Source organism: Canis lupus, chromosome 1 (genome assembly GCF_048164855.1).
Source record: "Canis lupus baileyi chromosome 1, mCanLup2.hap1, whole genome shotgun sequence".
Lineage (NCBI taxonomy): Eukaryota > Metazoa > Chordata > Mammalia > Carnivora > Canidae > Canis > Canis lupus.
Genome location: NC_132838.1, coordinates 98,650,924 through 98,678,165, shown reverse-complemented (window position 1 = coordinate 98,678,165; position 27,242 = coordinate 98,650,924). Strand labels below are relative to the sequence as shown.

At 52.1% G+C, this 27,242-nt stretch overlaps 1 protein-coding gene across 18 annotated transcripts in view; it reads right to left on the bottom strand.

Annotated features, from left to right (window-relative positions):
• CDK20 (cyclin dependent kinase 20) overlaps positions 1-27,058 on the bottom strand; it is a 39,409-nt gene extending 12,351 nt beyond the window's left edge. For 4 of the 18 annotated variants that reach the window (XR_012038179.1, XR_012038183.1, XM_072841623.1 and 1 more), the window contains exons 1-11: positions 26,794-27,050; positions 26,335-26,448; positions 24,215-24,403; positions 23,868-23,989; positions 23,619-23,681; positions 22,804-22,927; positions 22,380-22,535; positions 17,342-17,379; positions 9,851-10,014; positions 9,319-9,437; positions 5,696-5,905 (exon numbers count right to left, since the gene is read on the bottom strand). Coding sequence is in view for 13 of the 18 variants with exons in the window: in XM_072841623.1 (XP_072697724.1) it covers positions 5,696-5,905; positions 9,319-9,437; positions 9,851-10,014; positions 17,342-17,379; positions 22,380-22,535; positions 22,804-22,927; positions 23,619-23,681; positions 23,868-23,989; positions 24,215-24,403; positions 26,335-26,448; positions 26,794-26,868 (1,374 nt within the window). In the remaining 5 variants the exon portion in view is untranslated. Of the gene's footprint in view, positions 1-5,695; positions 5,906-7,142; positions 7,385-9,318; positions 9,438-9,850; positions 10,015-17,341; positions 17,380-20,765; positions 21,324-22,379; positions 22,536-22,786; positions 22,928-23,618; positions 23,682-23,867; positions 23,990-24,214; positions 24,404-26,334; positions 26,449-26,793 lie in introns of those variants that run through there. The other 14 variants (XM_072841691.1, XM_072841654.1, XR_012038189.1 and 11 more) reach the window with 13 other exon arrangements.
• Positions 27,059-27,242: the final 184 nt, after the last annotated feature.

Here is a 27,242-nt window from a genome sequence, read left to right as displayed (position 1 = left end):
TAACAACAAATGATAGAATACTCTGGAATGAAGTTAACAATAAGAAATGTGCAAAATGGGGATCCCTGGGTGGTGCAGCAGTTTGGCGCCTGCCTTTGGCCCAGGGTGCGATCCTGCAGACCCAGGATCGAATCCCACATTGGCCTCCCGGTGCATGGAGCCTGCTTCTCCCTCTGCCTATGTCTCTGCCTCTCTCTCTCTCTCTCTCTCTCTCTGTGACTATCATAAATAAATAAAGATTTTTAAAAAATGTGCAAAATGTATCTGAGGGAAAATGTAAATCACTGAAGAGCATAAAAAGCAAACTTGAACCAGTGGAAATACATGATCTATTCTTGGAAAGACTGACTTGGCATCAAAGGTCATGTCCAGGGCAGTCCAGGTAGCTCAGTGGTTGAGCGCCGCCTTCAGCCTAGGCGTGATTCTGGGGATCCAGGATTGAGTCCCACATTGTGCTCCCTGCATAGAGCCTGCTTCTTCCCCTGCCTGTGCCTCTGCCCCTCTCTCTTTCTCTATGTCTCTCATGAATAAATAAAATCTTAAATAAATAAATGTCCATTTCTCCATGTGTGTATTTAAACTGAACCTGCCATCAGTGAAAATACCATTTTCTTTCCAGGAGACAGAAAATTTGATTCTATAGTTCATGTGGAAAAATAAACATGAAAGTAGCTAAGGAAACCTTGAAAAAAATAAAAAGTAAGGGAAGGCAGCCTTCCTAGATCTCACAAGCACAGTCCAGTTCTGGAACATCTCCAGCATCCCAGAAGTCCCCGTGTCTCAGCAGCCGCCTCCATCCCGGGGACCTTGGTCTGCTGACACTGCAGATTTGTTCTGTCAGGACTGCATCTCCCAGAAATGGAATCACACGACAGAGACATACTCTGTGTCCTCTCCTCCTCTTAGGAGGGCACTAGTCATTGGACAGAGGGCCCAACCTAAATCCAGAATGATTTTGCATGAGATCCTTAACCGGACACCATTTCCAAATAAGATCACATTCTGAGGCTCTGAGTAGGTGTGAATTTGGGGACTGGGGAACACCCTTTCCATTCCCTACCCGTGCACGTACAGGGTGAGCAATCTCCAAATCTGAGCCAAATCTTGGCAGGGGATGATCCTGCCCCATCTCCCTACAGGGCAACCCCAAGAAAATGAGTGCTTCTGGACAAAGCCTGCTGTCCTACAACAGTCCAGTAAAGGCTGCCGGCCACATCTGGGTCTCCAACTTCCCATGTAGGCATTTTGCCTTGGGATGTGGAGAGGCACCTTGCGGGCTGTGCCTGGCCAAGAAGGCTCCCTGCTGAAATAAAAATGGCATTGTCAGGATGGAGGCAGGCATGGGCCGTGCTGGGTCTTCCCTTTGTGGGAGGAAGTAGCTTCCTGTTGTCCTCAGACCCCTGCCACATGCAAGGACACTGGAGAAGGCCACTCTCTGAGTAAACAGGAAAGGGAGTTTCCACACTGTCCAGGTAGCACAGCTGCCACCACACTGCACGGTCCCTCCGCTACCTGGAAGATCCCTGATAAAGAGTGGACCCAACAGTCAGGACAACTCGCCAAGCTTCAGGCAGTCACCTTAAGTTAGCTCTGGAAGCCCCAGCTAAGGACCAGCCACAGGTGCACATTTACACTCACGGGCCATAGCCAGTGCTGCAGCCACACGGCCTGCAACAAAGCTTCTCATCCACAATTCTCCCTCTAGGCAAAGACCTCAGGAACTCTTGCCTCCCACAAACCCCAAGGCATAAATGGCAACCACACACATCTCTGCACACATCAGACACCTTCATCCCCTTTGGAGACCCAGACATACCGACAGTGACCAGGCACTCACTTCACTTCTCAAATACACAACAGTTGGGGCAGCCCAGGTGGCTCGGCAGTTTAGCGCCGCCTTCAGTTCTGGGCCTGATCCTGGAGACCTGGGATCGAGTCCCACATTGGGCTCCCTGCATGGAGCCTGCTTCTCCCTCTGCCTGTGTCTCTCCCTCTTTCTCTCTCTCTGTCTCTCATGAATAAATAAATAAAATCTTAAAGTGAGCTCCTGAACAAGCCATACTAGAGAACTTCCCTTCATGTGCCAGCCTTAGCATGCAGTCTCTCCCAGAGCACCACGCACATGGCCGGCATACACAAGTCCAGGTTCAAGAAGATAAAGCGTGCACATGTCACCAATCAGCCTGAAGACAGAATTACAGTACACTCACCAGAAAGGAAGCTTCCTGGAGTCTGACTCTATCTTTGATGTTTGCTGACAGCTTCTTGGCCTGCACATCCCACCCTCTGTTCCACATCCAGGTAAGCAGACAAAGGCCACTCGTGCAGAATTCAAACCACAGAAACCCGGCCCCTCCAGGAGCCCTCCCTCCACCCTACCGCAACACAGGAAGAGCAAGCCAGTCACTCCCTCTTGCTGTCTCCAGCCATTCAGGCCCACCTCCTGGAAGCCTCTGTCCTGAAAGCCTTGTTATATGACACACATACCCCCCTTGGAGCTCATGTGGCTTCAATATTCTTGATTATCAAGCCAAATTTGGGGTCAGGGTTGATCCTACCCCTGTTCATCTTAGGACTTAAAGGCTACATGCTCTTCACTTGAGTTGTGTAAGAGGTTGCTGCATGCAGCCTTGCTTAGAGACATTATGGCCCATCAACATGTGAACTGTACAGACAATTCAAAATCTTGGGCATTTAGTTCCTCATAACCTTCTAACATAAATGCTAATGTCCTGTGTTTCTTTTCTACATGTCATTTTAAACCCACAAGACGTAGTTCCTGCTGTTTTACTGTTGATCCCCTAAGATCTCATCCTCACCAGTGCTGCTCATCACATTCTCCCACCACCCTGGGATTCCAGCTCTGCTCATCTTCCTTCTGCTTCAAGTCCCACACCTGCTCCTAGTGGTGGTGTGGCCATTGCTAATTCCTCATTTTTAACCAAGATGCCTTTATCCCCCTTCATTCCTGGGGGACACCTTCTATTACAGAATTCCTGGCTGGTAGTTCTTTCTTTCCGGATACTATTCTTGATCTGTGAGATCCCACTGCTGCCGGTAGCATGTCAGACCCAAGAGGAGTCTACGTCCTCTGGCTGCTCCGTTAGGCTTTCTAGGTCCTCAGACAATCTCAGCTCACTTTAATGGGCCCATGTGCACATTTATTTTTAGTCCACTTGGAGCTTGTAGGCCTTCTTGATTTCCATGGATTAATGTCCTTAATCTATTTTGGAGAAATATCTGCCACTATCTCTTCAAATGTTCTTTTGACCTACTCACTCCCTCACCTGCTCCTGATACCAAGTACTAGAATTTTCCATGGATCCTCTATGGCCTTGCTACTCAAAATGTCGGCTGCAGACTGGCAATACCAATACTACCAAGATGCTCATTAAAAAAGTCAGAATTCAGGGGGTGCCTGGGTAGCTTAGTGGGTTAAGCGTCCAACTCTAGATTTCAGCTCAGGTCATGATCTCAGGGTCATGAGATCGAGCCCTGTACTGGGCTCTGCACTCAGTGGGGAGTCTGCTTGAGATTCTCTCTCCCTCTCCCCACTCCCTGCTCTCTCCCGTGCACTTGCCTGCTCGCTCACTCACAAACAGACACACACAGGTCAGAATCCAGGGATCCCCAGAGATCCAACGAACTGGAATCTGCATTTAAACATCCCCAGTGGTTCACATGTCATTAAAGCCTGAGAAGCACTGGTCTATATCTCCTACCCTCTCCTTCCATTTACTTCATTCAGTATCTCTATTTCATTCCAGGTAACCTCTGTCTTAACTTTCTCATTGATGCAGAAAATATCATACAGAAAAGTGCACGAAACACAAACACGACACTCAAGGCATCATTATAAAGCCAATACTCACGTCGCCACCAAAGTTAAGAGATGGGATGTTGCCAGAGGACCACAAGCTCCCCTCTGCCCCATCTCAGTGTGCTTCCACTATCCATCCTACTATGAAACTCACCCACCGAGTCGCTTTTGTACTCAAGTGTTTCTATTTTGGAATTTCTACTTGGTTCTTTTCTAAAGCTGTTACGTCATTTTTCGCAGCTTTGATCTCTGCTGAAATCCACCTCCCTAAACACAGCAACCAGAGGGGTCTCAGCGTGTAATGACTGCAGTACCTGAATTCCTGTGGCTCTCCTGACCTCATCTGTGATTTACCCTGCCACTTTAGCTGCTATCACATCTCTCACATGCCGACTTAGCTCTAAGTGTTGGGAGTGCTGAAAACTGCATTTCAGATCAGAAATAACATGCAGACTCAGGTACATTATCCTTCCCCAGGAAGGAGTCACTGCTCCAGGTGGCTGGGGTGCTGGGCTGTACCCCAATGTCCCACCCAGTGTAAGGGGAGGTACAGGGCTTTGCCCTCAGGGGCCTACCACTCCAACTAATCCCCTTGGTGGTCAAAGGTCTGCAAGCCTCTCAGCTGCCCTGGGATAAGTGTCTCCAGGGCAAAGTAGCCCATGTTGGGCTCCCCTCTGACTTCTGCTAAATCTCCTGAATCTTGGGCTAGACACTTGTTCTTTCTAGTTCTCTGATGTTATCCAGGAGATGGATGCATTCTAACTTTTCTTTTTTTTAATTTTTTTTTTTTTTTAAATTTTTATTTATTTGTGACAGTCACAGAGAGAGAGAGAGAATGAGGCAGAGACACAGGCAGAGGGAGAAGCAGGCTCCATGCACCGGGAGCCCGACGTGGGATTCGATCCCGGGTCTCCAGGATCGCGCCCTGGGCCAAAGGCAGGCGCCAAACCGCTGCGCCACCCAGGGATCCCCATTCTAACTTTTCTAACTGTCCTTCGCAGACCAATAACTGGGACTCACATGGCCTACCACTCCCAGAGAGAACCACAGTGGCCTCTTCATCTATGCAACAGATTCTCAAACTGATCTGGGGATGCCACTTACACTTACTCTAAAGTCTTCTACAACAACTGCAGTGTGGCTTACGTGAAATCCGTTTCATCAGATGTTACGTGTTTGCCAAGCTCAGTTCCTTTCCTGCCGATTCTGTGTGCACGTGAAGCTATTCCTGCACATCTGCCCCTTTTGATATCGGCGATGCCACCCTGCCCACCCCTTCCAAGGCCTCCTACCCCATAGGTGGGGACACTGCCTCCAGGTGAGAGCCACTTCCTGCACCTGCCACCTCAATATTCACGTCTCTCCAAAGCCTCCCCGTGCCCAAGAGTCACTTCTAAATGGACACTCTGGTAACAGAGGCTTTTGGAATCCTGGGGAAACACTCAGGTTTTGTCAAATGCGCCTCAGTTTCTCCTGAGTTGGGCCTTAGCTGGGATGTGAAACAGGGGGAGGGGAGTAAGCATGTAGAGAGAAGGAACTGAACCACAGGGAGAAGATAGGCTGCAAGGTCAGGGGACAGGTAAGCCAGGGCACGTGAGCAAGATCCATGGGCATCTCACTGACGGCTGGGGGAGAAGTGGAGATAGGGGCTAGGGGGCAGCCTCTGTGGGCAGCTGAGCTAGAGGGGGGCGGGGGTCTCCGCCCTCTGCAGCTGGACAGGAGGAGATGGGGAACCAAGGAGCAGAATGATCACTCGATCTGCCACATGGAGCACGGGCTATCACAGCGGTCTGGGCCCCAGAGCGTCCCGGGAGACACTGGAAGACTCTCGGAGTCAGCAGGACCCGCACAGGATCCCGAGAGCCACTCACTCACCAGCAGAAAGGGGGTCTCCGGGTGGTCACAGGCCTGCAACGCGGACGAGGACGTAGGCAGAGAGAAGGAGGCCCACTCCCTCCCGTTCTCCGCTTTCCACGTCTTGATCAGCCCCTGCTTGTCCACGGTGACAACCAGCTGCAGCCGAGGGTAGGCCGCCAAGTTCACCAGAGCAGCAGGCTGCAGGGGGCTTGACCAGATCTCCGTGCCCTGGGCAAAACAGAAGGAAAACAAGGACTTCTGTGGGGGCCACAGGGGCTGCACAGGCAGAAGCAGCACCATCCCCTCCCCTCCCAGGCCCCAGTGTGGTGAGTCCATGGCAGGCCATAGAGGTGGTGCTTCGGGGCAGAGCTGTGACTGAACTGGGGGTGTGTGAGTGGCACCACCAGGACTGGGGGGCGGGGGGCCCAGCATGTACACAGCAGTTACCCCGGCCCCACTGAGGAAGGTTGGGCAGGGGGCTGGGGCTATCCCGGCTGCATCCAGAGAACCTCCATGCAGAGCAGGGCAGCCCCAGCTCACAGATTAGCTGACTCGGGCATGCGGGTGTGAATGGTTCACATAGCGGGTCCGCACCGCCCTGCTCAAAAGACGCCCCCTCCTGTGGTTCATCCCGGCCAAGGCCTGAGCTGGGTAACTCCTTGGGCTTTCTCAGGACCGTAAAAACTGGAAGGGGTGGAAGAGCCAGTGCGCGTGGGCCCTGGGCAGCAGAGAACCACCCCTACGTACCCTTCCCAGTCTCCTAGCACTGCCACTAGGGCCTCCTTTCCCATCCTGGGTCGTCATAACCCTTCTTCTATCACGTCTTCATTTCCCATCATCTGTGTCTGTTCCCAACTGAGATACCTCAGGACTCCTCTATGAGTCTCTTCCTTATTTGATTTCTGTTGCTTGAGCAGCCAGGTGAGCATCACTGGAAGGAGCTCGGCATCAGTGACACCGGGGGACAGCTGGGAGCCTCAGGGAGCATGGCACATTCACCAGTGCTCGTGAAGAAGGTGAAAACTCCCTTTTGGTTTCACAGTGGAAGCAGGTCAGGGGGCGGTGCACAGACATGCGTTGACCAGTGACTGCCCTGCAACATGCGTGCAGGAAGGACCCTGATACCAGAAATAAACTCAAATCCTAGGACTCTCCAGGGATGGTGGGTAAGGCAAGGCATAGAAAGTCAGAGCAGAAACCAATACAACCAGTCAGAAGCATGGTCTTAAATACTGTGAGAATGTGGAAACTGAGAACGTTTTTGAAAAGGAGTATTTATTGGAGCGCCTGGATGGTGCAGTCAGTTGAGCTTCTGGCTCTTGATTTCGGCTCAGGCCATGATCTCAGGGTCATGGGATCAAGCCCCGTGTCCGGCTTCACACTCAGCAAGGATCTGCCTGAGATTCCCTCTCCCTCTAACTCTCTTGGTCACTCATATGCACACTCTAAAATTAATAAGTAAATCTTTTTTAAAAAAGGATTTATTTATTAACCTTTATTAACCTCAGGAAAAGTCAAATGTCAGTTTGCCTCATGACTCAGTGTGATAAGCACTTACACAATTATAATACTACCAACAACAGAGAATTATTTGGGGACAGGAAGACTGCTCTGTGTGGAGAAGGGAGGAGGAGGGGGGTTTTCTTCTACAGATCTGCTGGTGAAGAGTATGTGCAGACGGCTCTGGACTCTGAAAAGAAGCCCATGCTGGAAAAACAAACCACGCTGAAGTAATGTTCAGCAAACTACAGATGTCAGCCAAACCCAGCCCACTGCCCATATCTGTATTTTCGTTTAAAAAAATCCAAAGAAAAAATAAAAATAAAAATAAATAATAAAAAAATCCAAAGACTATCTCACGAGCCATGAAAATGTGTGCACATCGCATGTCAATGAGCATCACCGGCTCTGCTCGGACATGGCTTTCGGCTCCTGCACGGCGCCAGCAGAGCCGAGTAGGTGCAGCAGGACCATGGGGCACTTGACGGAAAACATCCACTGAGCCTGTACCCAAGTGCTCTCCTGGTCCAAGTTGTGACCTGGTCATCTGGGAAACTCCTGGCCACCCAGCCACCAGGCTGTCCCCTGCCAAACCCACACCTTGAGCCTACGTGGACAGCAGTCCGCAGCCGAGGTCAGTCCTTCAGAGAGGCTGTGGGGAGGTCGGTAGCCTCCCTCACCAGCAACTACAGGGCCTTCCTGTGAAATGACCCTCCAATACTGCCTGGTAGGAGGAAAGACTAAGCACAAGAGGAGGAAACCATCAACAACAACCGAAAACTTGACCATGGAGCAGAGAAAAATGACGCAAACTCTGTACCTTTTAAACAAGAGAGCAGAGTGGATATGAATGGGCTCCTGGAGTTAAAGACATTCCTGTGAAGTGGGCAGACAACGAACACACCCTCAAGTATGTGCATGGAGGATCAGTCTCCTGGCCTAAGGGCTGGCCCCAGGGAAAGTGAAATCAGACAGGACTTAAAGTGGGGTCTTCCCTGGGAAGGGCTGCTGAGGAGAGCAGGCAGGGGAGTGTGTGCACTCATGAAATATCTTCTGTCCTACTTTTCAAAACCATCAACACTGCTTTACTTTCATGATTCAAAAGCAAAACAAACGTAAGTGAGCAGGTGTAAGCACTGTCCCTGAAGTGCTCCCACGTGGCACCCCTCTCCCCATCCCAAGCCCCATCCCAGCCCCAGCTCCTGGGCCCCTCACGACCCAGGTGGGAGCCCAGCTAGGACTCTCAAGACTTGTCACCACCTGTGGCCTCTCAGGTGTCCCTGCATCACCAAACACAGCACATGCCAACTCCCTCCCAGACTCTTAACAGGTCGTCGGGGATGCAGGGATGCAGCTGGGAGCCAGGGTGCCCTGTTCAAAGGAGCCAGGGAAATCCAGGCAGCCCCATTGGCTCTCTGTGCACGAACTGGACACTTCCAACAGGCCTGGCTCACAAGGACATAAGCAGGCTCCTCACTTAAGTAGCAAGGACCCAGGGGTACCTTCGCTTGTCCACGGCTTTCAAAATCACGAGGTAGTTTTCTAGGAAAAAATCCTTTCTAGGAGGTTGGGTTCCATATGTGCAGAACCCCTGAATTTACAGGGAACTACATGGTTCAAGACTCAGAGACATTTCCCTCTCCATCTTAGACTGATCATCTGTAAAAGCAGGAGGCTAATAACGCATCCTTTGCTCAGCTGCTGTGAGTACCAAATGAGAAAATGGACTGCAAAGGTTTTGAACTCTAAGTGACAACCAACTGTAAAATACCAACTGAGTTATCAAAATCTCAACACTTAATAGGCACAGGGGGTAACTAAAAGAGGCAACTGTTTGGGCAAAACCACCCAATTGGGCACTAGCTCCAACGCGGACACCACAAGACTGGGAGCAGGTGCTGCCACCTGCCACAAATGTCCACCTCCCTGGGCAGGCAGCACAGAGTCAAGTGCACATCAGGCTCCATCTGCAATCAGACCCGAGTTCCATGTATGATCTGCCTCTTGTAGCTCAGAGTTCTTGTCTATACCATGGGAATCCCACCACCTAGAAGGTGCCCACAGGGGATGAATGAGCTAGCAAAGGGGATGGACCTCACTGAGATCCAGTGCGTTGCACCTTGGTCCCACCCCTGGCTCACCTCCTGCACATCCCAGGCACGCACAGTGCTGTCTGAGGACACGGTACACACCACTGACTTCTCCTGCCCATCAAACCGGCACTCGTTGGTTGAGATGTAGGCTAGTTCATCTATACCTCCTGGAAGAAAACACAGACTGGCCGTGAACACACACACATATACCTGGGATGTGGATATGCAGACTGGGGAAGGGCAGACAGGACATCCTTCCTTTCTCTCTGGAGAGCACACAGGTGCTCCTTAGGGGCAGTAGTGGACATAGGGCTTCATACCCAGGACTGCCCCTCCCACCAGCCACAATTGGCTCCCTACTCTCTTGCTTTCTGTTTCTTCTACCCTGAAATAAATATAACCATTCCTTTTTCACAAGATTACCTCGAGCACCAAGAGACAGCAGGAATACAGAACCCAGCAGGGCATGTACTCATCAAGCAGCACCTACCCACTCATTGGCTAAACACCAAATCCCAGGACACTCGACCAGGGCAAGTGAGCAGTACGAAAGCACACAGGACGACATTCCCCACCATACCATTGTGCCCAGCAATGGCTTTGCAGATGAAGTCCTTCTCTGGCCGCCCAGATTCCATTCGGAACTCCAGCTCAGATCGGCAGAGATAGTACTCTTTCCATGTTTGTGTGCCCAAGGTCATCTGAGGGGCTTTATATGATGACCAGCGTCTCAGACACAGTTGCCTGGAAAACAGATGCATGATCCCAGGTAGGATAGGGCAGGTGTTAGAAGAAGGTACTAGGATGTTTACGGGTCTAGCTCTGACTCCTGCCTTTACCATCTAGTAGCTTCGACAACTCACTCTGCCTACAGAACCCTCACCTGCCTCCACTGTTAAATGGGGATAATGATGAGATGACACTGAACAAATGTTCGCCACCATCAGGCATCAGCATTTCTTGTGCATCCAGCCAGTTTTCTGATACCTTCATGAAGTAGATCCTGATCCCCTTGTACACAGTGGCTTTAACAACTGACTCAAGGCCAAAGGCAATAAGCTTTGGTCACGCAATTGTAATTCAAGAGTATATTTCTTGAAGTCTCCAACTCTTATTGCTGAACTATTTTTCCCTCAGTTCTGTCAGCCCTTCGTGTATTTTGCTACTGTTATTATGTACATATGCATTTATAATTTTTAGATCTTCTTCGTGGATTGACTTATCATCATAAAATAGCCTTGTTTCTAGTAATTCTTTCTTACAGTTTACTTTGTCTGGCATTAGCGTTGCTGTTCCAACTTTCCTTTGCTTACTGTTTGTATGGCATACCTGTTTCCATTCTTTTAACTTATCTAAGTCTTTGAATGTAAAGTATGTCTCTTGTAGACAGTATAAAGTTGGATATTGTTTATCCCTTCTGGCAATCTCTGCCTTTTTTTTTTTTTTAAGATTTTATTTATTTATTCATGACAGAGAGAGAGAGAGAGAGAGAGAGAGAGGCAGAGACACAGACAGAGGGGGAAGCAGACTCCATGCAGGGAACCCGACATGGGACTCGATCCTGGGTCTCCAGGATCACACCCCAGGCCGAAGGCGGCGCTAAACCGCTAAGCCACCGGGGCTGCCAATCTCTGCCTTTTTATTGGAGTGTACACTTAATACATTTCACACAACTAATGATAAAGCATTGATTTATATGTTAACTTACTACTCATTTCTTTTATATGCATTTCCCCTCTATTTTTCTGGTACTGCCTTCTTTTGCATTAAATACCTTCTTTTTTTTTAATAATTTTTTTTAATTTTTTAAATTTATTTATGATAGTCACAGAGAGAGAGAGAGAGGCAGAGACACAGGCAGAGAGAGAAGCAGGCTCCATGCACCGGGAGCCCGACGTGGGATTCGATCCTGGGTCTCCAGGATCGCGCCCTGGGCCAAAGGCAGGCGCCAAACCGCTGCGCCACCCAGGGATCCCGCATTAAATACCTTCTAATGTCATTTCTTCTACCATATTTCTCGAGTTCTTAAGGGTTACCTTGGGGATTAACCTAGTTTTAATTAATATCAGCCTAATTTCAACAGTATCCAAAAATTTTGCTCCTATGTAGCACCATTTCCTGCCCCTCTCCAATTGCATGGCTATATCTACAAATGAAGTTTTATATATTATATGTGCATCAACAGAGATTTACAGTCATTGTTTTATGCAATTGTCTTTTAAGTCATAAAGCGGAAAAACAGACTAACAAATAAGAAATACACTTAGATTGCCTTTTATATTGCCTATAGAATTACTTCACCAGTGTTCCTTATTTCTTCATGTAGATTCAACTAACTGCCTAATGTCCTTTCATTTCAATCTGAAAGACTGCCTTCATTTCTTGTAGAGGAAGTAGGGAAACAAACCATCTCAGCTTTTGCTCATTTTATTTTTTTATTTTTTATTTTTTTAGCTTTTGCTCATTTTAAAAGGTCATTTTTTCCTTCGTTTTTCTAGATATTCAATTCTAAGTAATAATCTTTTAACATTTCCAATGTCATCCCACTACCTTCTGGGTTCCATGTTTTTAAATGAGAAATCAACTGTTAATCTCATCTAAGGTTCCTTGTACATGATGAATTACTTCTCCCTTGCTGCTGTCAAGGTTCTGTGTCTTCAGATTTCAAGTTTGATTACAATGTGTCCTTTCACATTGTTTATGTTTTTAAAGTAATCTCTACACTCAATGTGGGGCTTGAGCTCAGGACCTCAAGATCAAGAGTTACATGCTCTACCCACTAAGCCCTACAATGTGTCCTGGTGTGGAACTCTTTGTGAAACTGATGTGCTGCTTACTGCACTAAGATCCTGGTGATGTGTAACTCTTTTGAATTTATCCTACTTGCAGTTCATGGAGCTCTTGCACATGTAAATTAACCTCTTTCATCAAATCTGGGAAGTCTTCAGCCCTTATTTCTTTAAATACTTTATTCCTTCTCCCTTTCCCCTCTCATTCTGGGACTCCTGTTATGCAATGTTAGTGTGCTTGATGGTGCCCCACAGATCTCTTAGGCACTGGGATTCTTCCTTCTTCATATTCATTGTATTCTTCAGACTGGATAATCTCTATTGACTTATCTTCAAAGTCAGTGATTCTATCTTCTGTGCTCAAATCCTGCCTACGTTTTTGATAGTATAATTTTCTACTCTATAATTCCTAGTTATTTTATAATTCCCTTCTACTGATATTGTCTATTGGATGAGACATTGTCCTACTTCCCTTTAGTTCTTAGAACATAATAAAAATAGCTGATTTTAAGTCTTCATCTAGTAGTTCCAATGCCTGGGCTTTCTTAGAGACAGCTTCTGTTGTTTGCTTTATTTCCTGTGCACTTTTCTTATTTCTTTGCACAACTCATAACTTCTGTTGAAAACTGAACATTTTAAATAATGTGGAGCTCCGGAAATCTGAACCCCCTAGGTTTGTTGTTTCAGTCGGTTTACTGTTGTTATTTTTTGGGTAGTGGCAAATTCTGAAAAGCCTACATTCTTTGTTATATACGGCCTCTGAAATCTCTGCTTAAATTAGAGCTAATGATTGGATAGGGATTTCCCAAATGCCGAGAACTACTAAGTCTTCTGGTCATCACCAAAGGGCTATGTGCACCAAAGGCATGCATTCAACACTCAGCAAGGCAGTTGACAACTATACACTAGCCTTCACTTCCTATGTGCACAGAATCTCAGGGTTAGCCAAACACATGAGTTTACAGCATTCTTAGGTCTTCTCTGAATTTGTGCACACCCCTGTTACACGTGCCTTGGCTTTCAGATTCCTAGGACAGTATCAGGGCTTTTCAAAGCCCAAACCCCCAAAGACATCACCTTCTCAGCTTTCCCTTTTAAGCTTTTTGGTTAGCCTACTATTTTCTCAACTGCTGTCCATCAGCTCTGAGAGCCACAAAGGTAATCAACTGTCTGTTATTGTTTTGACAAAAGTCCCAAAGTAAAGGCTTTCCACATTGAATGAACTCCAAGTCAGACCAAATAAAAACAGTTTGCCCATGAAGTCTTCCAAGAAATACCAGACAGGTTAAATAATGACAATTTTCTGGGAATGAAAATCCAATCTCATTTTTTCCCCCTCTAGTGACTGCCAGGATTCTGGTTTCACTGTGTGAGCTTTTTTTTTTTTTTAATTTTTATTTATTTATGATAGTCACAGAGAGAGAGAGAGAGAGAGAGAGAGAGAGAGAGGCAGAGACACAGACAGAGGGAGAAGCAGGCTCCATACACCGGGAGCCCAATGTGGGATTCGATCCCGGGTCTCCGGGATCACGCCCTGGGCCAAAGGCAGGCGCCAAACCGCTGTGCCACCCAGGGATCCCTGTGTGAGCTATTGATATATTCAAGGCTAACACAGAACTGGAAGGGTTATAGGAAGCAGTCAAGAAAACTTGCTGTTCTAAGCTTCCAATTTTGTTTTCTTGAACACTTCCTAGACTACTACAAGTTTCTCGCTCATTTCCAGTTCTGAAAAAGTTGATTTTGACAATTTGTGTCAATTTTCTCACTGCTTTTATAAGAGGAGAAAATTTTCAAATCCACAATTTTCCAAGAGTCTGCATTCTGAGCTTCCATGTGACTACTGTCAATTCTATGATAGCACCTCTCTCATCAGGTTTTTAAGAAGAAAAATGGTACCCACACTGTAGAAAACTACAGAATCTCCATCTACTCTGTGGTCACCAAAGTGAGTGAGACATGGCTCTTGCCATAGGGCACTCTGAGCCAGGAGTTAGGAGGATAAGCAAAACAAAAGTTCATGGGAGAAGCATGACATTTCAGAAGGGGCAACGTGTGATATGGGAAATGAGCAGAGAGAGTGGACTTCTGGCTGGGAGAGGGCGGGGGTGGGGGGGGTGGGGGGGGGTGGGGGGGCGGGCTTCATGGGCAGAGGCTTCCAGCATGATAGTCCCCAGAGCTAATGTGGCATCGTGTGGCTCCAGCCAAGCACTCCTATCTCACAGAGAACACAAAAGGGGTTAGGTGGGAAATTCATGGCTCATAGCCCATGGCCGCAACAAGTTCAACACACAGTCATCATAGCTTCTCCACTCACTGAGCACCTCCTGCCTGGCCCTGTGCTAGCACTAGGGACCTTCTAACACGCTAAGAAGAATCCAGTGCCCATGCTGGATGAAGGTTTTACTGTGCTTGCTGGAACTCCAGTAGTAGAGTAGTATAGTATACTGGCAGCCTCTGGGCACAACGGATGGACGCCCCTGGATTATTTAGTTTGGGTTGCAGAGGATTAGCCCACATGGACTAGCAGCCACACTTAAAAAATCCTAAATTTTCACATAAAAATCAGGAAAAGGCAGGTGGCCTGGCTATACGGAACCTAAATTCCCACCTGATAAAATTTGTCTGGTGCTGCATAAACCTGTCCCCTTTAGATAAAAACAAGCTCTCAACTTCACCATCTCTTTTTATCTTCTCAACGTTGAGACTGTCAATTACCTCATATGACCACTCCTTATGTCATTGGTTTTGAGTTGAAACAAAGGAAATTTCTTGTACCTGTATCTCAATCTAAAGAGTGTGAAAACAAAAGCTAAACCAAGAAGATAAAGTGGCTTAAGAAAAAGGGAAGAAGGCACAGTTCTTTGCGGAAGTAAAGTCTATTTCTATGTATTTATGGCTATTATATACACATCAAACCTTAAGTAGGAACCATGACCATTATTTAGAAGAAATAAAAAAAACAAATGATTTGGCAAAAAAAAAAAAAAAAAGGAAAGACAGTTGGTCAAATGGTTGACTCTTGATCTCAGTTCAGGTCTGGATCTCAAGGTCATGACTTCAAGCCCCACACTGGATTTAAAAACAAAACAAAACAAAACAAAACAAAACAAAGGCAGACCATCAAAAAGCCTGAAGTATGAATATGAATAAAATATGTGATATGCCTCTGATTTTCAATATATCAAGTGAAAAAAATACTGATACCAAAACTTTTCACAGATAGCAATAACAAAATGATCTGTTGTACACAACAGAAATTATGTACCTTAAACAAAAGCAAATATTTGTTTTGTGATCTTACTTCTAACCAAAAGCTAATGTTCAGTGTGTTTAAGAAAAAGCAGAATTTAAAAGGTTATAAGGCATTAAAAAAAAAAGGAACTTGCAGCATTCTTAGTTAAAATTATACAGGACACATTAAAAACATACGACCAGTTAACTACACTCATTTGCTGTCTCCATAAGAATTTCTAATGGGTCTAGAGAACTTAGGGGCCTGGTGGACATCACAGACACAGCCTCAGAAATGATACATGAGGGACGCCTGGGTAGCTCAGTGGTTGAGCATCTGCCTTTGGGTCAGGTCATGATCCTGTGTCCTGGGATCGAGTCCCACATTAGGCTCCCTGAAGAGAGCCTGATTCTCCCTCTCCCTGTGTCTCTGTCTCTCTCAGTGTATCTCATGAATTAATAAAATCTTAAAAAAAAAAAAAAAGAAATGATATATGCATGTGACCACAAAAGACAATGTTCCTGAAATGCTGTTGTCCCAGCTCCAGAAACATAAACCCAGTGTTTTTATAAAAACACAGTTCAAGGACACAATGCTGAGGAATGACTTCATGCTAAAAATTTTAGCACCAAACAGTATGAAATAGTAATAAACTGAAACCCATTTGTGACCTGGCTCACAGAAGCCAAACCATCTACCTGAGACACCAGAAACACAACCTAGTAACAGGACATATGGGTGGAGGGTAGGTGGTGAGCTGCTGAAAGTATGTTTTGAACTTACTCCTGCCAAAAAGAAATTCCTCTCCTAGCTTAGCAGCAAAGATGAGAACAAACCCCAGGGCTGGGGCTGGCATCTTATTTCAACATGTGAATACTGCTCCACTAGGTCTTCCACGAATGCCCACACCAATCAATGAGTCAATTCATTTATTTCCTATGACACAAAATCATTAAGAATCATATTTGAAGAGACATAATCTTGTCCACTCCATAGAGAAATTAATTTCCAAAACTGAATGTTCTATCTAGAGTACATTCTCCAAACTGTAGTGATGAAGACTGAAGCCCAACAAAAGTTCTCAAAACTAAAGGAATTAGTATCATTTTTCTAGCTAACATTCATTAGCAATAACAAGTGAATGAAAAGCAACAGACGCTGTAAGACACAACACTAAATGTGGCAAGAATTCCCAAATATCTCAATGCACAGTTATTCTGAAAACAAAACCCATCAAGCAAGGATTCCCTCCATGTAGGCCCCTTCATGTAGGAACAGCTATAGTGGCTAAAACGAAATACAGCTCCCAGTTAACAATCAAGGCTACAGTCTGTCTTATATTTAGCAACAGATAAACAATCTGACAATCTGACACTCCTTTCTTGGGACAAAGGCAGTCATGTGCCCAAGGAAAAATAATGAGTAAGAAAATGTAATAAATTAATGATTAAAATATTTTTTATCTTCAAATTTAATTTTTGATTTTTTAAAAAGATTTGAGAGTGAGTGTGCATGCAAGCAAGAGCACGATTGAGGGGTTGGAGAGGCAGAAGGAGAGGGAACAGCAGACTTCCCACTGAGCAGGGCACCTGACGTGGGGCTGGATCCCACAATCATGACCTGAGCCAAAGGCAGACACTTCACTGACTGAGCCACCCAAGTGCCCCTTGTTTTATTTTATTCTAATTTCGTTTGTGCTTATACAGCTATGTTGTTACACCAAAGATGAGTTCAAATAAAAGCAGTGTATAGACTTGCCTTCTGTCAGCCAACTGTGTTCATTTGCTATATATTTCTGCCCGAGTCTGGTACTCCCACTGTATGTCAATCTCCCATGTGATTTAAGAAAACTCTTACATTCCCACATACCATTTAAAAAAGAGTATCACAGGCCTCGTGACTGGGGGAGGTGGTTTCCTGCTGCTAGGTGCTTGGATGGTCCTTTCTTGTGTACTCGTCAAAGCCAGAAATGCAGTGCTCAGAACACTTATCCAGGACACCCCTCACCTGGAACACTCTCCTGACCACGTTTGGCTTTTCCTTCACTCACCTCCACAGTTCTTTGGTCCTTGAAACCTCATTCCAGACCTAGAACAAGAGGGCAGAGAAGAGAATGGTCAGGCTTGCTTGGTGCCTCGCTTGCTAGGCACTGAAGGGGTGGAGAGCTAAACCAGACTCACTGTCTGCAGGCAAGAAAATTCATTCTTGGGAATCAAACATATTTGCACGATCCAATAAAAACAACCAAATGAATGGAAAAGGAGAAAATGGCCAGTTCGGTGGAACCAAGGGACTCAGAAGTGACTACAGATAAAGTCCCCAGAGGCTGAAGCATTCCGGGGAGAGCCAAGACCGACCACTCGGCAAAGATGTGAAGGAGAGAGTGTTCTGCCATAACTGGAGTGCTGGGTTCTGGGGAAAGGAGCGAAGATCTGCTTAGACCCAAATCCCCAAGTCCTATTGTTAAAACCTGGGAAGCCACTTGGGAATCAGGGATGGCGGAGGGCAGGGTTAAGCTGTTGGAGGAAGATCGCCCGCAGCTGTCAGAAGTTAGAGCTGGAAGCCAGGGCAGAGCAACAGGCCCCAGAGGCTGCTGCAGGGAGGAGGTGAAGGCCCAGGCCTGGAGGACACGGAGATGCCCAGGGGTAGAATCGCGCGTGGCCTGGGGCGCGATGGGGCGCTGTCAGCCCTGCTCGGTTAACTGCCCCCCCCCACGCGCATGCACTGCGGAGAGGCTCCGGTGGGTCGGGGGGGGGGGGGGGGGGCCGCAGCCCCGTCCTGGTGCTCCCTGGCCTCTCCAGCCTGGATTCTGAAGCTTCGATGGGAACCACTGCGCGGTTGTCCGCGGTCCCGCCCCACGGAAGGCCTCATCCCTGGAACGGTGAAAGGAAGCCCCCTCCCCTGAGCCCAGGCCCCACTTCCACTTCACTTCCACAGCCCTTGCTCATTGGCTGGGTCAAAGGTCCTCGGTATCTTCAGCAGGAATGTGAAATGTCTATTTTGCAAAAATCAAGCCAAGTCAGGCACGAAGTTCAACACGTTTTCTTTCTCTGTAGCTCCCGGTTCAAAACCCAACTGAGACCCCTTCCCCAGCTACGGAACACGCCCCCCGCCGCCCCAGGCAGCCCCAGCGGTGCGAGCAGCCAGATCCAACCCCAGCCGGTGGGGACCATCGGGAACACGCAGGGTCCTCCCTAGTAAACGGGATAGAAACCCGGTGTTTCACGTGACACACTCTAAACGGGTCAGAGAACTCAAGTAAAAGCCTGCGTAGGGACCTCTCCGTAAAGGACGTGAAGACGCGCGAGTTAATGAGGGCCGGCCCGGGACGCCGGCGGGGCGGGGCACCGCATCTGTCACCGCGGAGCCGACGGCAGCGGCGCTCGCCGCAAACCGCCCCCGGCCCAGCCCCCTCCCGCGGGGTCAGAGCCCTCCGTCCGCCAGCAGTCCTACGGCCAGCGCCGGGCCCCAGCCGCGAGCCCCGCTCCCCGCGCGAGCGCAGGCCCCGACCGACCCTCACGCGCGCGTTAGCCCGCCGGGGCCCGACCCCCGCTGTGGGCGTCCTGACTGGACCCTGCGGACACTGCGGGGTCGCTCGCGGGCCCCGCGGCGGAGACTCCAGGACGTTCCAGGAGCAGCAGCAGCAGCAGCAGCAGCGGACGCGTTCCCCCAGCTGGTCCCCGCGCCCGGGGCCGAGGCCGAGGCCGGGCGCTCGCTGTCCGCGCACCGGGCAAGGAGGGTCTGCCATCGCCGCCTCCCGGGGGGAAACAGGCCCGAGGAAGGGCCGGCCGTGAGCACGCAGGGACTGTAAAGCACCGCCTCCGCCCGGGACACAGCGCGCTACCTTGTCCACCTGGGCAGCGCGGAGCAGGTCCCGGGCCTCCAAAAAGGAGAAAACGTGCAGCAGCTCGTGGAGCCCAAGCTGCGGCTCCATCTTCCGGGCCGCCCAGCCTTTCCCGCCACGCCCTCTCGCGCTGCCGCTCCACCCCGCCAAGCCCCGCCCGCCCGGCGGCACCCCGCTTCACTCGGCCAAGCCCCGCCCAGCCCGCCGCGCTTCCGCCACCCACCCAAACCCGCCCATCCCGCTGCGCTTCCGCTCCGCTCGCCCGAACCCCGCCTATCCCAGCGCACTTCCGTCCGGCTGACCGACCCCGCCCATCCCGCTGCACTTCCGCTCCGCTCGCCCAAGCCCCGCCCATCCCACCGCACTTCCGCTCCGCTCGCCCAAGCCCCGCCCATCCCACCGCACTTCCGTCCCGCCAGCCTGAGCACCGCCCATCCCGCCGTGCTTCCGCCACTCAGGCAAGTCCCGCCCATCCTACGCACGTCTGCCCGGCCGACCAAACCCGCCCCGCCCCGCCCCGCCCCCGGCCGGCGGCCTGCTTCTCCGCATCCCGCAAGACTCCTGCTCCTCCGGGTCGGCCCACTTCCAGGCAGCTCTCGGCCCTGGGCAGTGGTCGGTCCGCCCGCTTCTCCCCTGTCTTCACTTGCGCCTGGCCGCCAACCTCGGCCCTCGCCCTGACCCGGGCCGGGGACTTGGCTCTCTCACCAGGTTTGGTCCTGCCCCCGCCCCTCCGCATCTAACCTCAGGCCCGCTGTCACCTGCCATCCACCCTACCGGAGACCCCGACCTTCCTTCCCCTGAGCCTGGCACGGCAGCCTCACACTCCCAAGTCCTGGTACCGCAGTGGTCGAGGTGCGGGGGACAGGCTGGAATCCACGGAGCGGACGGAAGCTGCGGCTGGAGACCCGGGCTCGCAACCCCCGAAGATTGCAGCGGGGGCCGCCGGGTCGTGCCTTTACCCATGGGCTTGGATGGCCAGTCACCCGCCCTCAGTCCTCAGCCACCCACGTGAAAAGCCAAAAAGAGGTTTAGGAATAAGATGGCTACGTTGCCCCGCTGTTGTCAGCTCTTCTTGACTCAAGGCGGCACCGTCCCAATCTCCCGATCGTTGGTTGAGCCCTATAGGAAGCCTGAAGTCTAATGGAGTCTTTCCCTCTTTTTTCTCTTCTGTGCCCTCTCCTAACCCTTCTATTTCCGTAAATATTGTAGAAACAGCTGATCTGATCTTGTAAGACAACAAACAGGGCTGACTGGGCTTGTATTTGGAGTTACTGAATTAACACAGGAGCTGCTTAGATATAGAGCTTAGACACAGAGCAAGACAGCTCTGTATCTAAGCAGGTGGCACCTCTGGTCCTGGTTCACCCTCATCCTCAGTGTAGAGATGTTTGTAAACCGGCTCAAACCTGATCAGTCCCCCTACCTGAGCCATCCCTGGGCTTGACTTCTGTCCCCTCGCCTCCAAACAGGAGCACGTGCCACTGCATGAAGCCCCCAGGACCAGAATAGCCCTGAGCGGGGCCACTTTCCAGGTGACCAAGGAGAATAACAGCCAGGATTCCAGGCCACTGTGGCCACATCCCACAACAGGAACAGAAGAGGGGCAGACACTAGGCAAAACTGCCCGGGCTTTTCATAACAAATCTCAAAACTGAACTAGCTTTTAATGCCTCTGAAAACAGAAACAAAACAAACCTGCCCTCCCACTCATTTCAGTATGAGGACATCTTACAGGCTGTGCTCCTCTGATGGCTCCAGCAGGACGGGCCCTGACCCCGGCGGCAGGGCCTGGGGAACCAGTACCATGGCAGGTACAGTCTCTGTCCAATGGCTGAGTCCATAGCACCCACAGGGGAGGCCAACGGTGTAGGCTACGGGTCTGCTCTGCTGGAGCCGGACCGGACATGGAGCAGACCTAGCGTGGCTGGGTGGAGGCCATGGGAGGTTGAGTCAAGCTAGGCAGACTGAGAAACCTGAGGGGCCCAGAGTCTCAGCCCTCTGGAATGAAGGGCCGAATCAGCTCTGGGTTCAACAGCGACTCTTCGAGAGGCCGGTCCACACGGAAGTCATGGACGTGGGGCGGCCCTGAGTGGGCTTTGGGGGCAGGTCCCCCTGGGCGCTGGGGAATCGGCAGCTCCGAGGGGTGGGCAGGCAGGGGAGCTGTGAAGAAGTACTGGTGCAGGAGGGCCTGGCAGCAGCAAGCAAGAGACAGCAGAAGGCAATCAGTCACCTCCCCGTCCCAGCCCTAGCTCACTTCCCTCTGAGGGGTGAGCTGAGCCTCCCGCAGATGCTTGTTCCCACATGTGCACGTCTGCTCAGCTGGCCCACAGCCCTCTAGTGCTTAGCATCTGAGCATGTTCCAGAGGCTGGCAAACAAAGAGCTGCCCTCAAGTCTTCCGCGGGTCCCGGGTGCGGGTGACCAACAAGATGAAGAGGAAAGAGACAGGGTGTGTCATGTGACTAGTGCTGCGGCAGCGGGGACAGCTGAGGGTGTGGGACACCAGGGAGGCTGACAGCCTGCAGAGCTGTGCTCAAGGCCCAAGGACACGGAGGGCCTGAAGCCCAGGGGAATGAATGAGCATGGGGCAGGAGGTGGCAGGGCCACAGAAGTGTGTGACCCCTGCGGACCCCTAGAACCTGGGCCTCTGCTGAGAGGGTGCCCCAGGAGAACCGCACAGGGGGTATGTGCAGCCCGCCAGGCAGAGGGCACCCTGAACAGGCAGCAGGCCATGCGGGGTGAAGGGGTGCTGGGCTCACTGAAGGAAGCACTTAGACAGCCTCCACCCACGTTAGAGGGACTGATGACGACAGAACACACCCTGTCTATGCGGGTGCTGAGGGCAGGGTGGGGACATGGGTACACCGGAGAGCAAGGCCCCCTGCACTACTGGCTGTCAGCCCATGATCTTCCCCTCCTTCCCTGCCACACAACCTACCCTTCCAGGTCCCCTGCCAGACCTCTGCTCATCATTTCTCTTTGAAAAACACCTCTGGTGCTTACATCTCAGCTCCCCAAAGTCAAGCCCAATCCTCCGCCCAAGGCCTCAAGACGACACAGGTGTATACAGAAGTGGAGCAGCAGCAGTTGAAGGGATGAGGGAGCCAGTCACTGGTAACCCAATGTGCTCTTCTGCAAGGTGGGCAGTGCCCCTGGCCTGCCCATGACCCCATGGTCCTAAGGGGCCTCCCCCCTTGGCTTCCAGGGCCCCAAGTGAGGAGGCTCGGGGGAAGCAAGTACCAGTACCTGGGAGGCAGAAATGCGCTGGTGTGGGGGGTAGAGGAGGAACCGCCCCAGCAGGTCCAAGGCCTGGGGAGACGCATCGGGCAGCACCTCCTCCAGGGGCACAGGCGCCTGCTCCTTGAAGGAGATCTTGTTGTAATCGGGCAGCTCCGTGATCTCCTAGAACCACCATCACCAGCTTATGGCAGCCGCCTGCCCACCCTCACCCAAGATTCCTGAGGTCCCACACCCCCTCCTGGACTCAGGCCCCTGCGCCAACGCCGGTGTGAGAAGTGCGAGTGTGCTGGGGACACAGGGACAGGCCAGGAGTATGTGGGGCCAAGGAGGCATGGGGCCAGGAGGAAGAGCGTGGGGACGGGCAGTCCTGGCTGTCAGGGGAAGGGAGGACACCTGCCCCCACCCTTCCCCACCAGGAACTCCTGCAAACCGGCCAGACTTGAGGGCTAGGGGTGCCCAAGATCCGAAGCACGCAGCAGAGCTGTTCGATATCATTCTCCCCAGGAAACAAAGGCGACCCGTTCAGCAATTCCCCCAGGATGCAGCCCACAGCCCTGTGGATACAAACTCAGGAGCTCGGTCACCTCACACCAGGACACTGGCCTCCCCATGCCAGCTCGGTCACCTCACACCTGGACACGGGCCCGCCCACACCAGCTCGGTCACCACACACCCGGACACAGGCCCACCCACGCCAGCTCAGTCACCACACACCCGGACATGGGCCCGCCCACGCCAGCTCGGTCACCACACACCCGGACACAGGACCGCCCACGCCAGCTCGGTCACCTCACACAACACACAGCACCCACATCCCATCCTAGGGCCAAGGAACCACAAAACAGCACAGATGCTTCATGTCTAGAAACAGACTTATACACACACACCACAAGCCTAGAACACAAAACACATCCACCTCCCGATGAGCTTACTCTCCTCAAGCCTAAAACACACAGCAACACCCTTGACAGTTCTGAGACTCCCCAGAGCCTCAATTTCTGGGACACAGAGCTGCCGCCTCACCTTCTGAGGCACACTTCTCAAACACCTGCTAAATCTCAAGCTCCTAGGCATGTCTACACCATCCGCCCCCGAATAAAGGTCAGGCCTCTGGACAGCTCCCGTCCTGGGATAGCCATCCCTATCACCTGCGTAGAGGATCCACAGGCCTTGAGCCTCAGACCACCCCCCGATCCCAGCCCAGGAGCTTCCCATCTGATCACACTTGACCCCCACCCAGCTCACCATAGGTCGACACCCTGGTCATACTGGCGGGCGCCATACAGCAGCTCAGGAGCTCGATACCACCTGTGAGGAGGAAGGCAGGCAGTTACAACCAAGCGCTGGCCTGCCAGAGGCTGTCTGGAAGTCACCCAGCCCCACAACAGCCTGATTAGCAAGGTCTGAACTGAAGGTCCAGAAGCCTCTCATCTCCAGTGAGGAGGCCGGGGCCCGTCCATTGCCACGTCCTGCCTGGGAATCAGCCCTCCCTACCTGGTGGCCACCTGGTGCGTGTAGAGACGGCTGCCATCTGGGGAAAAGACCCGGGCCAGGCCGAAGTCCGCTATCTTGAGCTGGCCTGAGGCACTGATGAGCAGGTTGGCTGGTTTCAGGTCCTGAGCACACCAACGGAGGCATCAGTTCCTCCAGATCCCCCAGAGGGCCTTGGGGCAGGAGGGCCTGGCAGGCTAAGCACGGGTCAGCCAGGCCCCCACCCTCTCCACGACCACTTACTCTGTGGTGTGGCCAACCCACAGGTCCTGTCCCCCCAACCCCCTCCAACCATGTCTTCTTCAAGGGCTGGGCCTGCAGGTCCCACCGCAGCAGGCACGGAGACTGACCCGATGCACGATGTTGTTGGCATGACAGAATGCGACACCCTTGAGCAGCATCTGCAGGTAGCTCTTGACCTGCGCCTGGACCAGTGGCCTCTGGGCGTGGCGCACCACCTCAGCCAGATCCGACAGCATGAACTCGAAGGCCAGCACAAAGCCCGCGCCGTGAGGGAACACAGCCTTCAGCTGCACCACCTGCAAGCCAGGCATCTTGTCAGCCTCGGACCCACATGGCCCGGACCCTCTCGGGGACCCCCAGCCCTGACACAGGACACAGCAGGTGAAGTGATGTGAGATCTGAGGTCAGAAGGGAGTTCAGGGCTCCCTAGGTGCTCCCCTCTCTGGAGAGAAAGCAGGTCCCCACCCAATGCTGCACTCATTCAGAGGAGGAGGCTGTAGGAAGGGCACCAGGGCAGTGTCCGGTGCTCCCCAGGCCAGGAACTGGAAAATCACCCAGGGTGTCTGTCTCTCTAAAACACGCATATGCACAGACACACACACACACACACACACACACACACGCACGGAACAGGGCTCCTGCGGTTTCCTCTACCTAGGGCCATCCAAGAGCCACATCCCATAAACATCCCGAGGGCCCACGGGTGGCAGGGACCAGGTGGCACAGCGGGGAGTAGGAGCCAGGCCTGGCAGGTCCTGAGGGCCAGAAGGAGCTCACAGCACAGGGACACAGATAGATGACACGTAAGCAAGCAAAGTGCCTTCCCCTCCCCACCCAGTCTATCCTGGTTCTGAGGGCAGAGAGAGCATAGAAGGGTCAGAATAGACCCTGAATAGAAGGTCAGAGCAGAGGCAAGAGAGACAAGCACAAAGCCTGAGGTGGGAACAGGAGGCTGGAGGGACAAGAACATGTACGATCCTTTAGGGGAAGGACATCTGCTCTGCTCTGTGCTGTGGCCCGGACGGTGCTCATCACAGGAGACATTCCACAAGTTATGTGGAATGAATGAAAAGAGGGGCTGGGGTTCTCTTTTCATGCAGGGATGGATTCCACCAACACTGACAGTGGGGAGGGTGGCACAGTGAGGAGGCAGCTCTGGTGACCGGGGCTCAACTGTGGGCAGTTTTACGGTAGAAACTGCAGGGCTGCTGATGCAAGCTAGGAGCCCATGTCACCAGCCTTCTGACAGACCCTCCACCCCTCCCACATGTGTGGTCTACAAGCCCTGGAACTTTCCTCAAGAAAATGCAAATAGCCTTACTGCTGGTTGTCACGCTTTGAAAGTAGCACACAATCATTCCGCAGATTGCACACATACATCCAGATAATAAATTATAAAGAAAAAAAAAAACCAGAAAAATCCTATCGCCTACAATCCACCTTACAAGTACTTTCTATCCCACTTCACAACAGATACAGCAGATACGAACACCTATTCAGATCTATATACACATTTTTATACAAAACTAGAAGGACATACTTTTAGATGTGTTTTATAAAAAGTTTTACAACATGCTTTTGTCATATATGATACATACATCATGGACATCTCCAGAGAATAACAAACAAGTAGGAGCAGGACAGGGTTGTCACTCCCCAGGAAAAAGAAAAAGCCCCAGGAAGAGTAATGAGGTTGGGGGTGTATGAGTCCCTCCCCCGTGCCCACAGTGCCTCCAGCCCCATCACAGCACAACGAGGCCACATGGGCCCTGCCATCGCTGTGCATCTCCCCCAGGAGCCCAAAGGGGACCCATGCCCAGCACGAGGTAGGGCCTATGGGCGGACCCCAGGCTAGAACACCTGGACTCCTCCAGCAGAACCGGGCCAAAGCCTCCACGGACCGCTGCGCGTCCACAACAGGTGGATGAGCCTCCTCCCCTGGCCTGAGAATGCGAGATCCTGAGATGGGCCTTTCGGAGAGCAGAGAGCTCAGAATGACACCCAACCTAACACAGGTAACCCAGCCTGCAGAACAGAAGCTCAACAGAGGCTGTTATTATCATTACAAATTACCAAATGTTTTATATAAAGAAGTCAGTGACTAAAGAAATGAACGGGGAATGACATTAAGTGGGGGGATGAGGTGGACAAGACAGGGAGGGAGGCAGCGGCGCAGGCGGAGCCCTTCGCAGCCCAGGGCCCAGGGCCGGAGCCCAGCGCCACTCACGTGCTGATTGTCCTCGATCTCCTGAAGCGCCTTGATCTCCCGCAGGGCCTGGTTGGGGATGCCATCCTCCAGCCGCCGCAGGGCCACCTTCTTGAGGGCCACGATCTCCCCGGTCTGTGCGGGACAGAACGGGACACCGCAGTCCATCCCCGGCTGGAGAAGCGGGTGCGCCGACGGGGCGGGCGCCGTCGCGGGGGTGGGAAACGCCCCCACCCGGTCCGGGAGGGACGCGAGGTCCAGCCCGGGCCCCAGCTGATGGCAGCGCAGCGCTAACAGCTCCGAGGCTTGGACTCCCCGGGGCCCTCGTGGGTGGCTGGGCGGCCGACGGCGCCCGGGCCGGCCCCCACTCAAGGGGCCAAGTGGTGGGCGCAGAGCCCGAAGCGGGGCAGACGCTGGCCCGGAAAGCGGGGGCGGGGCGGGCTCTCCGGGCCGGCAGCTGCCGGAAGCGGCCCAGCTCACCTCCACGTGCTTGGCCTTGAAGACGACGCCGTGCGCGCCCTCCCCGATGCGGCCCAGGATGCAGTACTGGTCCATGCCCGCGGCCCGCAGGCCCCGCCCCGCCGGCCACGCGGCTGCCTAGCAACGGGCTGCCTCCCGGCGCCCGGCCGGGGAGCAGACAGCAGCTGGGGGCAGCGGCCGGGCCTCGTTGGCGCCTTCGCGGGCCCCCCCGCCCAGGCCAGGCCGCGGCGCACTTCACTCGGGGGCAGCCTTCGTGCGCGGAGGGCGCCGGCGCGGGCGCGGAGGAGCAATGGCGCCCGGGGGCCCCTCCTCGCACCTCCCAGACGTCACGTGACCAGCGGCGCGGGACACGCAGCGGGGGCGGGGCCGCGCAGCCCGGGGCGGGGCTTCGCGGCCAGTTGTGCGGGGCGGGGCCGCGCGATCGCAATAGGAGGGCATCGTAAGTGGGC